Raw genomic sequence first — 14,787 nt, forward strand, 5'->3', positions numbered from 1 at the left:
ATATTCCTGGGTGCAAGCTTAAATACAACTGCCCAGATGGCTTATCTCACTCCAGACAAACAAAGGCAACTGACTACCTATTTCAAAATGTTGGCAACAAAGACCCAGTTATCTGCAAGAATGCTTTCTAGTTCCCTGCATTTATTTTATGAGGTTTTTAATTTAGTTCTGCTTTCAAAAGTATGAATATGTATGTATTAAGCAAACATTCATTGGTTGGAATTTTAACAATCTCATGTCTAAGTTTAAATTGATGTACGTTTTTACTAGCCCATCTGAAGAAGTGTTTCTAAATGAAAACGCAAACTTGGTACATTAATGTGGAGTATTTGAAATGTGTCATTCAGTGTCTAATAAAATTTGTGTCCTTGGTCCTCACTTGTACTGTGGCTTCATTGTTTCATCGTGCTGGTACCCGTTATCCTTCCCTCCTGTATGAGATGCCTCTCACTGGTGTTAGTGGTGAGAACTGAGGCTCCTTGATTACTGGGCCAGGGCATGGGCATCACATGGTGTTTAGGTAATGAAATGTGTTCCAGTGCTGCAGTTATGATACGCTCTTCACAAGTAAAGTTAGTGGAGTGTAAACATTTTAGGCAGACTGTCAGAATGAAGGAGACAGAGAAAGTAGTTGTGTACACTTACCGTAAATGTAGATGTTCGAGTGTATTCACTGTTGCAGTCATTACATTTGGGTAATCTGCTGGCAGGTTGCCCTCAGTCGGCCTGAATATCAAAGTCTTGGGTCTTGCATCGGTTGCTATCTTCCCTTCTATGACATCAGGTCATCAGGGATATAAAACATGCAGCCGACGCCATTTTATTCAGTTTTTCTTGCCCCAGATGTCAGGTGCCCTCCAAATGGGGAGCAAAATTTTATATTATATATATATATATATATATATATATATATATATATATATATATATATACATACATATATATATATATATATATATATATATATAAACAGCAATATATACGTAAATGCAATTGTAGCAACATAAACCTTACCTTCATCTAAAAGCAAATACACCACAAAGGCTTTAGAATATAGTGAAGGAAAGAGAAGTTCTAGAAAAAAGGGGGATGGCGGGTGGGTAACCCAGACTGCAACAGTGAATACACTCTAACATTTACATTTATGGTAAGTGTACACAACTGTACTATGTTCTTCGGGTAGAATCCCAAAGTTATGGATGGGATGGAACTAAAAAGCATTAGGAGTGGCTAGAAGGCCCTGCAGAACTGCAGTGGCAAAGCCTGCCCTGGACTTAGAGAAGAGAGGCAAATGATAATGCTTTGTAAAGGTATGAACAGAGCTCCAAGTAGCAGCTTCTAAAATGTCTTTGGTTGGAGCTCCTCTGAGAAAGGCTGCTGATGTAGATGCAGCCCTGGTGGAATGTGACCCGATTCCCTTGGGCACCAGTTTACCATGATGCAAGTAGCAGAAACGAATGCAGTGGCTTATCCACTTTGAAATAGCCTGCTTTGATATGGCTTTCCCCTCTGATCCTGCAGCAAATACCACCAGTAGTTGCTCAGACTTTCTTAGAAATTTGGTCCTGTTTAAGTAGAATCTTAGTTGTCTGTGTATGCCCAAAGAATACAGAATCCGCTCCCCCTTGTTCTGCAGATTTGGGTAAAATGTTGGCAGGTGAATAGTTTGGTTAAGAGCCACACTGGATACCACCTTAGGCATAAAGGAAGGATTGGTCCCGAGGGACACCCTGTCCAGGTAAAATGTAATAAAAGGCTCCACAGCCATGAGGGCTTGTAGTTCTGAAACCCATCTTGCTGAAGTGATTGCCAGAAGGAAAGCTGTTTTCCAAGATAAAAACTTTATATCCGCAGTAGCTGCTGATTCAAAAGGAGGCAGGGTGAGCTTTTCCAGCACAAAATTGAGGTCCCATGCAGGAGTTGGTGATCTTCTGGGAGACCTTAAATTTTTGGCTCCTCTAAGATACTGTTTTAGCAGAGGATGAGAGGTTCTGTGTTGTAATGAGCCGAGATGGCAGAGGCATGAATTTTTATTGAAGAAAAAGATAGGCCCTTGTCAAGCATCTCAGTCAAGTATTGTAAAATCTGAGGAATATTTGGCTTTGCTGTGTCCATTCCTTGTGCTTGGTTCCAAGCACAGAATATCTTCCATTTATCAACATAAGATTTTCTAGTACTAGGCCTTCTAGCTTCCAAAATGACATCCATCACAGATTTACTGAGGTGTTGTTTGAATAATTACATGATCAGCCATGCTGCCAGGTTCAGAGTTTGGAGCGGAGTGTGCAGAATTTGATTGCTCTGCTGAGACATTAGATGAGGTATTTGAGGCAAGTACCAAGGAATGAGTTGAGACATATTCCTTAGAATTGGGTATCAGTGCTGTCGAGGCCAGTCTGGGGCAATTAGGACCTTTTTTGTTTTTTCCTGTCTGACCTTTAGCAAGACCTTGGGGAGAAGAGGCAGAGGAGGAAAGGCATAGAAAGAAGGATAGGGCATCCACTTTCCATACTTGTCTGTGATACGTCCTTGTGCAGAATTTGTCCAGTTGATAATTTTGGGGCGAGGCAAATAGATCTATGTCTGGGCTCCCCCATTTTTCTGTTATCATGCTGAAGACTTGTGGATCCAGTTTCCACTCATGAGGGTCCATAAGATTTCTGCTTAGGTCATCTGCCAGAGTATTTTGTTTTCCTGGCAGGAACAGAGTTGAAGATGTACTTGGTAAATCAAGGCTGTGTCCCACAATGCCATGGCTAGTCAGCAAAGGGGGTAGGAATGTGTACCCCCCTGCTTATGTACCACATAAAGTACAGTTGTGTACACTTACCATAAATGTAGATGTTCGAGTGTATTCACTGTTGCAGTCAGTACATTTGGGTAATCCTGCTGGCAGGTTGCCCTCAGTTGGCCTGAATTCCAAAGTCTTGGGTCCTACGTCGGCTGCTGTCGCCCCTTCCCTAACGTCAGGTTGTCAGGGGTATAAAAGAAACAGCTGATGCCATTTTCCCCAGTTTTTCTTACCCCAGATGTCAGGTGCCCCCTAAAAGGGTAGCCAAAATTTATATATATATAAAAATACATACACCAATATAAACTTTACCTTCATCTACAAGCAAATACACCACATGGGTTGTATAAATCAGAAAAGGAAAGAAAAGTTCCAGCAGAAAAAAGGGGGATGGTGGGTGGGTAACCTGGACTGCAACAGTGAATACACTCTAACATCTACATTGATGGTAAGTGTACACAACTGTACTATGTTCTTCGTGTTTCACTGTTGCAGCCATTACATTTGGGTAGAGTCCCAAAGCTATGGTTGGGAGGCTGGAGCTAAACAGCATTAGGAGCGGCTATGAGGCCCTGCAGAACTGCAGTGGCAAAGCCTGCCCTGGATTTAGAGTAGAGTGGCAGATGATAGTGCTTTGTATAGGTGTGCACTGAACTCCAAGTAGCAGCCACTAAAATGTCTTTGGTTGGTACTCCCCTGAGAAAGGCTGCTGAAGTGGCTGCAGCTCTGGTTGAATGTGGCCTAATGCCGTCAGGCACTAGCTTGCCATGGTGTAAATAGCAGAAATGAATGCAGTGGCCTAGCCACTTTGAAATAGTCTGCTTTGAGATGGCCTTTCCTTGTGATCCTGCAGCATATGCCACTAGTAATTGCTCTGTCTTCCTGAAAACTTTGGTTCTGTCCAAGTGGAATCTAAGCTGTCTGTGTACGTCCAAAGAATGCAGAATTCTCTCCCCCTTGTTCTGTGGATTTGGATAAAAAGTTGGCAGATGAATAGTTTGGTTAAGAGTCACATTGGACACCACCTTAGGCATAAATGTTGGGTTTGCCCTCAGAGAGACCCTGTCTGGATAAAAAATGATAAAAGGTTCCACAGCCATGAGTGCCTGTAGCTCTGAAACTTGTCTTGCAGAAGTTATTGCTAGGAGCAGAGCTGTTTTCCAAGATAAAAACTTTATATCAGCTGTAGCAGCTGGCTCAAAAGGAGGCAGGGTGAGTTTTTCCAAAACATAGTTGAGGTCCCATGCAGGTATTGGTGATCTCCTTGGAGGCCTTAAATTTTTGACTCCTCTGAGGTACTGCTTTAATAAAGGATGAGAAAAGATTGGTGGCTCGGTTTTGTAATGAGCCAAAATGGCAGAGGCATGAATTTTAATTGATGAAAAAGATGGGCCTTTGTCCAGCATCTCAGTTAAGTATTGCAAAATCTGAGGAATATTTGGTACAGCTGTATCAGTTCCTTGTGCCTGGTTCCAAGCACAGAATCTATTCCATTTTCCAGCATAAGATTTTCTAATATTAGGCCTTCTGGCTTCCAAAATGACATCCATCACAGCTTTACTGAGGTGTGTTTTGTATGACTACATTAATCCACCATGCTGCCAGGTGTAAAGTACTGAGTTGGCTGTGCAGGATCTGATTGTTTTGCTGGGAAGTAGATGAGGTATTTGAGGTAAGGTCCAAGCTGGGCACTGGGACAAGTTCCTTTGGATTGGATACCAGTACTGGTGGGGCCAGTCTGGGGCAATCAGTATCATCTTTGGCTTCTCCTGTCTGACCTTTAGGAGTACCTTCGGGAGGAGAGGCAGTGGAGGAAAGGCATATACTGATAGGTTTTTCCAGCTGAAAGATAGGGCGTCTACTTTCAATGCTCGTCTGTGATAAGTCCTTGTGCAGAATCTTTTTAGTTGGTAGTTGTGAGGGAAGGCAAATAGATCTATGTCCGGGCATCCCCATTTCCTTGTTATCATGCTGAAGACTTGTGGATCCAGCTGCCACTCGTGGGGATCCATGAGGTTTCTGCTTAGTTCGTCTGCCAGAGTGTTTTCCTTTCCTGGCAGGAATTGTGCCTGCAGATGTACTTGCTAAGTCAATGCTGTGTCCCACAAAGTCATGGTTAGTCTGCAAAGGAGGTAAGAATGTGTGCCCTCCTGCTTGTTTATATATCACATGACTGTGGTGTTGTCTGTCTTTATCAGTAGTTGTCCCAGATGAAGAAGGTCCTTGAAGGCTGTCAGGGCATTTTAAACAGCTAGCATCTCTTTTTGATTGATATGTAGATGCATTTGGTTTGAGGACCATGTGCCCTGAATGCATCTTCCTGCCATGTGGGCCCCAAGGCATAATCTGAAGCATCCATTGTTAGTGTCTGCCTGACTGGGGGTAATGTGAATGGCTGTCCCTTGTTCTGGTGACAAGCCTTCGCCCACCATCGAAACACCTGTTGCAGGCAGGGAATGAGAGTAATCATCGTTTCCAGGCTGTGGCAATGCTGAGTCCAAACACTTTTAGGTACCATTGAAGTTTCCTCATATGCAGTCTTGCATATGGAATTAGTAGGATGCAGGATGCCATGAAGCCCAAAGCCTGCAGAATTTTTCTTGCAGATAACTGGGTCTTTGTCGCCAACATTTTGAAACAGGTAGTCAGTTGCCTTTGTTTGTCTGGAGTGAGATAAGCCATCTGGGCAGTTGTATTTAACATTGCACCCAGGAATATTATCTCTTGAGAGGGTACTAGTTTTGATTTCTTTTCGTTGACTGTGTACCCTAGGCATGTTAGAAGACTTTTCACAAACGCCAGATGCTGTAGAAGAATGTCCTTGTTCTCTGCCTGAATTAGACAGTCCAAGTAAGGATATATTTGTATTCTTCTTTGTCTGCAGAATGCAATTACTGGTGCCAGGCACTTTGTAAAGACCCTGGGCGCAGTAGATAAGCCAAAGGGCAGTGCAGAGAATTGGCAATGCATTGAGCCAGCCTCGAATCTGAGGTATCTTCTGCATGATTGTCTGATTGGGACATGCAGGTATACCTCTTTTAGGTCTAAAGTCACAAGACAAGCATTCTTGCCCAGCATAGGCAGAAGCTGCTGCAAAGTCAACATTTTGAATTTTGGTATATCCAGGAATGTGTTCAGAATAGACAGGTCCAGTATTTGTCTCCAGGCCTTGTCCTTTCTGGGTACCAAGAACAGTCTTGAGTAAAATCCTTGTCCCTGCTCTTGCTCTGGTACTTGTTGAATGGCCCCCATGTACATGAGGAATGAGACTTGGTTTTGCGCCTCTGCCTATTGATTTTTTGGCAGATCTGGCCAGCCGTTTGCCTTTGGCAGGGTATGGAAATGGAACTTGTAGCCTTGTGACACTATATTTAGAACCCACTTGTCCTGGGTTATAATGTGCCAATTTTGAGAAAAAAGTGCTAATTTTGCCCCTAAGGGTGCTGCCAGGACATAAGTGCTTGGTGCAGTCAGGGGGAAGTCATTGGGACTGTTTCCTGTATGGTTGTGATTTGTCTTCTCCAACTTTGGAGGTAGAAGCACCCCATTGCTTTGACCTGTATGAACCTTGCGCCTGGGATCTGCCTGTAGGGCGTCTGGATCTGCCCCTTTGAGGTCTGTCTGACACAGGAAAGGACCAATTCTTTGTAGGCCAGTGTCTACTAAACATAGGTGGCTGTACTTGTAAAAAAATCTTTGACAGTTTGCATAGATTTAGCTTTGTCCTCCATTTTCTTTAACACTTCTTCTGCCTTAACACCAAACAAAGTATCATGCTGTAAAGGTGCATCTAATAATTTAACTTTGACATGAGCACGCAGATTTTGTTCCTTTAACCAAGCATGCCTTCTAATTACAGAACCCGTAACTGCGGCCCTGCAGGAGGCCTCCAAAGAATCAAAACCACATTGCAACGTATGCTTTCCAACTTGTTCAGCTGCATGCAATAAATCCTACATTTTCTTGTTTTTTGCACATTCAGAGTTTAACAACATTTTCTGTTTAAGCAATGCCATGACATGTTGCTGATATTTGAGCATATCAAACTGACAGTTTAAGGCCCTTATAGCCAAGGCAGCAGATGTGTAAACCTTTTTTCCCCATCTGTCCAGTGCCCTAGAATCCCTGTCAGAGGGGGTAGTTTTTTTTTGCAGCGGAAGCTTTAACTCCTTTGGGACCCTGTGAAATAGTTTCTGGGTCTGCAGCAGAGTTTTTAAAAAGGAATTTATGAGAGTCAGGAACCCTGTAATATCTGTCAGGCTTAACAGGAGCTGGAGGTAAGGAGTCAGGGGTCAGACTGGACTCCGAAAACACATCATCTACACTGTCTAACACAGGTGGAATGGCTAGAGGCCTGTGTTGAGGTAGTAAAAGGAAATCCCTGAGCCTCTTTTTAGATTATGAAAAATCTTGGCTCTCCCAGTGGAAATGCTCCCTCATGGTAAGCAAGGTTTCCCCAAAAGAATAGTCCTCTGGAGGAGGAGAAGCTGAAGGTATAGATTCTTCAGCATCAGAATCCTCATAGTGGGGAAGAGAATATTCCTGATCAGAAGAGGAATCAGAAGAAATAGAAACCTGATCTGAAGATTCATAGTCAGTCTCTTGCCTAGGCCTCTTTTCAGGAGGGGGATGGGAACCCCTGTCAAGGTAATCAAGTCTTTGGCCATTTTGAGCATCTGTTTTTGGGCATAGAGGCCTGCCCACATGGCTCTTGAGTCTGTTTCTTTGCTTTAGAAGGTGCTTTAGTCTTTAGCCTTTGAAGCTGAAGTCGGTTTAATGTAAACATGTTTAGGTCTGAATACACCCTCAGAAGCCGGTGCCTGCTCAGCGGCTCCGGACCCATCTGAGGGAATAGTGTCAGAGGCTCTAATACCTTGAGTTTCCAGCGGCATAGCTGACTCGACGTGGGAGTCGGTAACGGCCTGCGACTCGTAGCAGGCATCAGGGGCTGAGAAAGCGCCTCACTGAGAACTGGCGACTGGCTTAGGAGAAGCTTCATCGGTTTTGGACCTCGGTTGTCTATCTCTCTCCTTTTCTTTGCATTTTTTTGTGAACTCCAGTAGTCTGATGGCTACATAACGACATTTCTGGATAATTAAACCGGCGTCCAAAATAGTTTAAAGCAAAATCATACCGACGCTTAATAGTGTGTTGGTTAAATCTAGCACAAAACCGACAACCAGAAATGTTGTGATCAAGGCCTAGGCAAGGAATGCAGTAAGAATGAAAGTCCTTATGAGGTATTTGCTTTCCACAAGAAATGCAGTTATTAACTTTTTCTGACATCAGTCTGGAGCAAGAAAAAAGTTTCCCCAACGAGGTACTTAGCTTTATTGAAGACTTTGGGTCTGAAACACGAACACGAAAATCTCAGGAGTCGGCCGACCGGTACTTGCAAGCTGCTTCTGCTTCAGGCACCGCGCGGCAAGAAAGACTGAAGAAAATGGCGTCGGCTGCTTCTTTTATACCCCTGATGACCTGACATCAGGGAAGGGGCGACAGCAGCCGACGCAGGACCCAAGAATTTGGAATTCAGGCCGACTGAGGGCAACCTGCCAGCAGGATTACCCAAATGTAATGACTGCAACAGTGAAACACGAAGAACATCTGTGGTGTTTGTCCGTCTTTACCACTAGTTGTCCTGGATGAATTAAATCCTTGAAGGCTGGCAGGGCATTCTGAACAGCTAACATCTCTTTTTGGTTAATATGCAGATGCATTTGTTTTGGGTTCCATATGCCCTGAATGCATCTCCCCACCAGGTGGGCCCCCCCAAGCATAGTCTGATGAGTCTGTAGTTAGGGTTTGGGTGGCAGGGGGTAGAGCGAAAGACCGTCTCTTGTTCTGGGGGCATGTCTCTGCCCACCAAAGAAACTACTGTTGTAGGCAGGGAAAGAGAGGAATCATTGTTTCCAGACTGTGAATGTTGACTCAAATTTTTTAGATACCATTGTAGTTTCCTCATATGTAGTCTTGCATTTGGAATTAGTAGAAAGCAGGATGCCATGAACCCCAAAGCCTGCAGAATTTGTCTTGCAGATAACTGGGTTTTTTGTTGCCATCTGTTTGAAGTAAATAAGTCAATTGCCTTTGCTTGTCTGGCGCAAGGTAAGCCACCTGGGCAGTTGTATTCAAGCTTGCACCCAGGAATGTAATTTTTTGAGAGGGTACCAGTTGTGATTTCTTTTCATTTATTGTGTACCCTAGGCATGTTAGAAGCCTTTTTACAAATGCCAGATGTTGAAGAAGAATGTCCTTGTTTTCTGCTTGAATGAGACAGTCGTCCAGGTAAGGATAGATTTGTATGCTTCTTTGTCTGCAAAATGCAATTACTGGTGCCAGGCACTTTGTAAAGACCCTGGGCGCAATAGATAAGCCAAAGGGCAGTGCAGAGAATTGGTAATGCATAAAACCTGCCTTGAAGCGGCGATATCTTCTGCACGATTCCCTTATTGGTATATGTAGGTATGCCTCTTAAGTTCTTGCCCAGGATGGGCTGTAGCTGTTGAAAAGTCAGCATTTTGAATTTTGGGATGTCCAAGAATGTGTTCAAAATCGATAAGTCCATTATGGAAGCCAGGCATCGTCTTTTCTGGGTACCAGGAACAGTCTTGAATAAAATCCTTGTCCTTTTTCCTGTTCTGGTACTGGCTGAATAGCCCCCATATATCCATGAGGGACGTAACTTGTTTCTGAGCCTCTGCCCATTGATTTTGTGGCAGATCTGGCCAACCGTTTGGAATTGGCAAAGTATGGAAATTAAATTTGTACCCCTGGGATACTATGTTTAATACCCACTTGTCCTGGGTTATTAACTGCCAATTTTGAGCATGAACTGCTAATTTTCCCCCCAAGGGTGTTGCCAAAAGATAAGTGCTTGGAGATGGATTGGAAAGTCATTGAGACTGCTTACTGTAGGGTTGTGCTTTGCTTCCTCCAGATTTGGAGGGTAGGGGCACCCCATTGCTTTGACCTGTAAGAATCCTGTGATTGGTATCTAGAGCCTTTTGAGCGCCAGGATTTGCCTTGTGAGGCTCTGTTGGACACAGAAAAGGACCAATTTTTAGTAGGCCAGTGCCTACTGAACCTGGGTGGATGTACTTATAAGAAATCTTTTACAGTTTGCATAGATTTAGCTTTGCCTTCCATTTTCTTTAAAACCTCTTCTGCCTTATTACCAAACAGAGTATCATGCTGTAAAGGGGCATCCAACAATTTAGCTTTAACATGATCAGGCAGATTTTGCTCCTTGAGCCAGGCATGCCTTCTAATCACAGATCCAGTAACTGCGGCCCTGCAAGAGGCCTCCAAGGAATCAAAACCACATTGCAAAGTATGCTTTTCAACCTGTTCTGCTGCATGCAATAATTCCTGTAATTCTTTATTTTCCACACAATCAGAAATCAACATAATTTTCTGTTTTAATAATCCCATAACATGCTGTTGATATTTAAGCATATGAAACTGGCAGTTTAAGGCCCTAATTGCCAAGGTTGCAGACGTATAAACCTTCTTTCCCCATCTATCCAGTGCCCTGGAATCTCTATCAGACGGGGTAGGATTCTTGGCTGTAGAGGCCTTTACACCTTTGGGACCCTGTGAGATAGTTTCAGGATCAGCAACAGGATTTTTGAATAAAAGTTTGTGGGAGTCAGGAACCCTGTAATATGTGTCTGGCTTACTAGGAGCCGGAGGTAGGGAATCAGGAGCCATGCTTGATTCCAAAAACACATCAACACAATGTCTAATACAGGAGGTATAGCCAAAGGCATATGCTGGGGAAGAAGGAAATCTCTAAGCCTCTTTTTTGATTCAGAGAAATCCTGACTCTCCCAATGAAAATGTTCCCTTAAAGTATGCAAGGTTTCTCCAAAAGAATAATTCTCAGGAGGAGATGCAGATGGGATGGATTCTTCTGTATCTGAATCCTCATAGGGTGGTATAGAAAATTCCTGATCAGAAGAGGAATCAAAAGAAATAGAAACCTGATCTGAAGATTCATAATCAGTGTCTTGGCTAGGCCTCTTAGTTGGGGGGGGGGGGGGGCTGATCAAGGTAATTAAGTCCTCAGCCATTTTGATCTTCTGCTTTTTAGGCATAGGGGTCTGAGCACGTGGCTCATGAGTCAGTTTTTTAGACTTAGAAGTTGTTTTTGAAGCTGGCGTTTGTTTTCTATAGAAATGTTGAGGCCTGAAAACACCCTCAGAAGCCAGTGCCTGCTCAGCGGCTCTGGACCCATCCGAGGGAGAGACATCCGCGGGTACAATACTCTGAGAATCTCGCGGCATACTGAACTCCGCATGGGTCTCGGTAGAGGCCTGTGACTCAAAAGTAGCGGGTATCAGGGGCTGCGAAAGCACCTCACTGAGTACCAGCGACTGGCTTAGGAGAAGGTTCGTCGGTTTTGGACCTAGACGATCTGTCTCTTTCCTTTTCTTTGCGGTTTTTGTGAACTCCAGTAGCTGAATTGCTATCCGACGACATTTCAGAGTAATTAAATCTGGATCCAAAATATTTTGAAGCAAAGATATACCTATGCTTAATAGTGCATTGGTTAAATCTAGCACAAAACCAAGGCACGTTATGATCTGGGCCTAGGCAAGGAATACAGTACAAATGAAAATCCTTATGAGGTATTTGCTTCCCACAAGTAATGCAACTATTAACTTTTACTGACATCGGAAAGGAGCAAGAAAACGTTTCCCCAATGGGGTACTTAGCTTTAATTGAAGACTTCAGTTCTGAAACTCGAATGTGAAAATTTCAGGAGTCGGCCGACTGGCACTTGCGAACTGCTTCTGCTTCGGGCACCGCGGCAAGAAAGACTGAATAAAATGGCGTCAGCTGCATGTTTTATACCCCTGATGACCTGACGTCATGGAAGAGGAGACAGCAACCGACTTTGATATTCAGGCCGACTGAGGGCAACCTGCAAGCAGATTACCCAAATGTAATGACTGCAACGGTGAAACACAAGAAACATTAGGTTTGAGAAACTAAAACACTACCCAGAGGGTAAACACTGGCACAGCTATTAGTGCGGCTTTTAATTGTGATGGGGGAAACAAAGTAATGAGAACACTTGCAAAGACATTTCTGAGGAATTATTACTTTGCTTATAAGCAAAATACGATACATATCAAAGGGGAAGGCTTAGAACTGGAATTGATTTTCTTGTCCACAGTAAAACTTAAAGGGAAATAGGTAGATAGAGTGTGATGGTGAGATTGTCTGGACTAGCTTTAAGGTTAGTTTTTGGAGAGAATGAAAATCAGAGAGAAAAGGGGGCTCAAAAGATTGATGGAGTTATGCAGTACACTGTGCTTGTGTAGGGAAGAAAGTAAAAACTTATTCAAATACCACAATGGGCTGAGAGAACAAAAATTAGACAGAATGGTGGGTGAGATGCAAGAGATAATACAAAGCTGTGTATATAAAAACAGAAAAGGTATGGTATTTATATAGGGCACATGACCAAAAACGGGTCTATATTACTTTGTCGAAAACTGGCTTCAGCGAACATCTGTTCATCAAATGTCAGTGAATGTTCAAATCAGCAAACATCTTTCCCAAGGCAGTGAACTCCTAAGGCCAATATACAGACCATCACATACACCATAGTATTATCAAATCTACCAAGGTGGGGGGCTACTTACCCCACTCCCCCAATGTGGCAGGCTGTGCCTCCACCCCTCCCATCCCTTGCTTATATACACCAACTCAGAGATAGCACTACAGTGGGGAAAAAGGTAAAATTTCCTAATGCTGGCCAAGTAACTCACTGTTCCGGGAAAAATGTTCACTGATATAAATGTTCGATGAACTGCCATTTGCTAAGTTATGCTCAATGAATGGCCATTCACTGAAGTTAGTTTTCAACAAACTACTATAGACCAAACACATGCTCCATTCAAGCTCCTCACTGCTGACCAGACAACCAAAGGAGGTATCTGCTTCAAGAGTGACAGACTGAGGAATTACACTCATGGAAGAGAGTACTGTGCCAACTACGCAAAGCAGAATGGTAAGTCCAAGCTAGAAACCTCCCCTGATCGTAGACTACATAATGTCACCATTTCTAGTGCTGGACTCCCATTCCAAGGGGAATAATTCTGGCTGCAGAGCTCTTAGCCCAAGAGGAATAAATAGATCAATAAGGCAAACAGGAGGTGACTCTATGGTTAGGTGAGGAGTGTACAGCAAAAACATAAAAATTTTATATATATATATATATATATATATATATATATATATATATATATATATATATATATATATAAATATATATAATTTAAACTGTTTCCTGTACTTCTACTGGATGTAATACATCATAAAAGAATCTGCCCTAGAATGGTTATGTAGGATGGCACACCATTCCACATAGAAGTGTAGGCAGTGAATAAGGTTTCTTAGTAATGGAGAAAGCTGAACCTATATACTTCCAAGTTGCAAAACAGGTATCAAGCATGATTTTCATGGAGGCATAATCCAGGGCTCCTCATCTCTCTGCTACATACAGCTTCGGCCATTTATGAAAGCAGAGAAATAACTAGCCAGTATACAGTGGACTTTTTGAACCCAAAAAGCTTGACAAAGGATGGGGCAAATGGAAGGCAGCTATGCGGGGAAAGCCACACTATTCTCCTGTGTGGCACAAGGACCTCAAGATTATTAGAATTCCTTTCCCCAGAGAGAAATTGGGAAGGCAGAGAAAAACTCACTGTCCTTATCTCAGCAAGGTATTGCCTGAGCTTACCGGATGCATGACAGAATGAAAAAATGGTAGGTGGGTGTTGAGTGTCAGATGTTACAAGCCCCATCACCTGGGGTAATTTACACTTAAAGCAGATTATTATTATAAGGCTAAGTGGAGACTAGTGCAGGAATCAAACTGTGCTCTCTAAAGGTGAACTCCTACACTTAATAGGAGAAATCCCACCAAATATCCAAATTCATGACATATTTCCATGATTATCTTGTGTGGGACAACTATGGGAATCTCCTCAGCCCTGCACAATAAGCTCCTCGACCTACAGGAAACAAGGAAAGCTGACACCCTGACTTATATTTCAACCACCGGGGCTTAACTGGAGAGCATGACAATTACCCTATGAGATCTGGATGGTATAAGTCAAGCTCCAGGTGTTACAATATAACTAATCAACTATTGATCCATCCACTTTTAATCATCTGGTACCCCTGGAATGTGTGCTTCATATTTTTTATTTACAGAAATCCTTAATCAGAAAACATAAATACTAAAGACTAGTGAATTACCTTCCATTTTAAGAGCAGATTTTGCATGTGTTATAGCCTCCCATGGAGATGGAATATCCAGAAATACAGCATCCGCAATACCAGTTACTCCAAAGCCATGTTTGCAGACATCTTGATTCTTCACTGTAACTAGGTGGTCTACCTTGTGGTCCCGAAATTCTTCAACTGCTTTCAATGCTCTTTGCTGGTGAAACTCCACAGTGTACAGATGCCCCGTTGGAGCAATTGTTCTGATGATAGCATGTGACAATGAAGCACTTCCTGTACCTTTAAATAATATAAATACAAAACAAAGCATATGAGTTAAAATTAGACCCAATGTGAAACAGTAAAAATAACACTTGATAAAAGACCTAGAGGTGTACTGCAAACTATTTACTTTAAATGAATGGCATGGAGAACATTGAACAAGTGCTGTCCATAGGAACGTATACCAGCTCGGATTCTGTCTTATGCTTGTGGTTGTCTGGATAAGATAAGGCTCCTGCATGACCCCAAATAAAGTAGGTGTCCAAAACGGTCTATGAATGACCAAAACTGCTTATAACAGATCAATTCCACATGACCAAAGCCAGATTTGAGAAGTTTGGCCTCCCAGGCCAAGGACAACCACAAAGCATTCTTTAGCTATGTTCACAACCTCAAAGGCAATACACAATTGTGTGCAGAACTCATTGTAAATGGAGCCACCTATACTGAGCCAGAAGATATAGCAAAAT

The 14,787-nt window shown here is 42.8% G+C and overlaps 1 protein-coding gene across 1 annotated transcript in view; it reads right to left on the minus strand.

Moving 5' to 3' along the window:
* TRMT61A (tRNA methyltransferase 61A) overlaps positions 1–14,787 on the minus strand; it is a 703,477-nt gene that overhangs the window by 204,903 nt on the left and 483,787 nt on the right. Inside the window, exon 3 of the mRNA XM_044074519.1 lies at positions 14,069–14,335. Within this exon, the coding sequence (XP_043930454.1) occupies positions 14,069–14,335 (267 nt within the window). The remainder of the gene's footprint in view (positions 1–14,068; positions 14,336–14,787) is intronic.

Source organism: Protopterus annectens, chromosome 6.part0 (genome assembly GCF_019279795.1).
Source record: "Protopterus annectens isolate FY-2018-M chromosome 6.part0, PAN1.0, whole genome shotgun sequence".
NCBI classification, from domain to species: Eukaryota; Metazoa; Chordata; order Ceratodontiformes; family Protopteridae; genus Protopterus; species Protopterus annectens.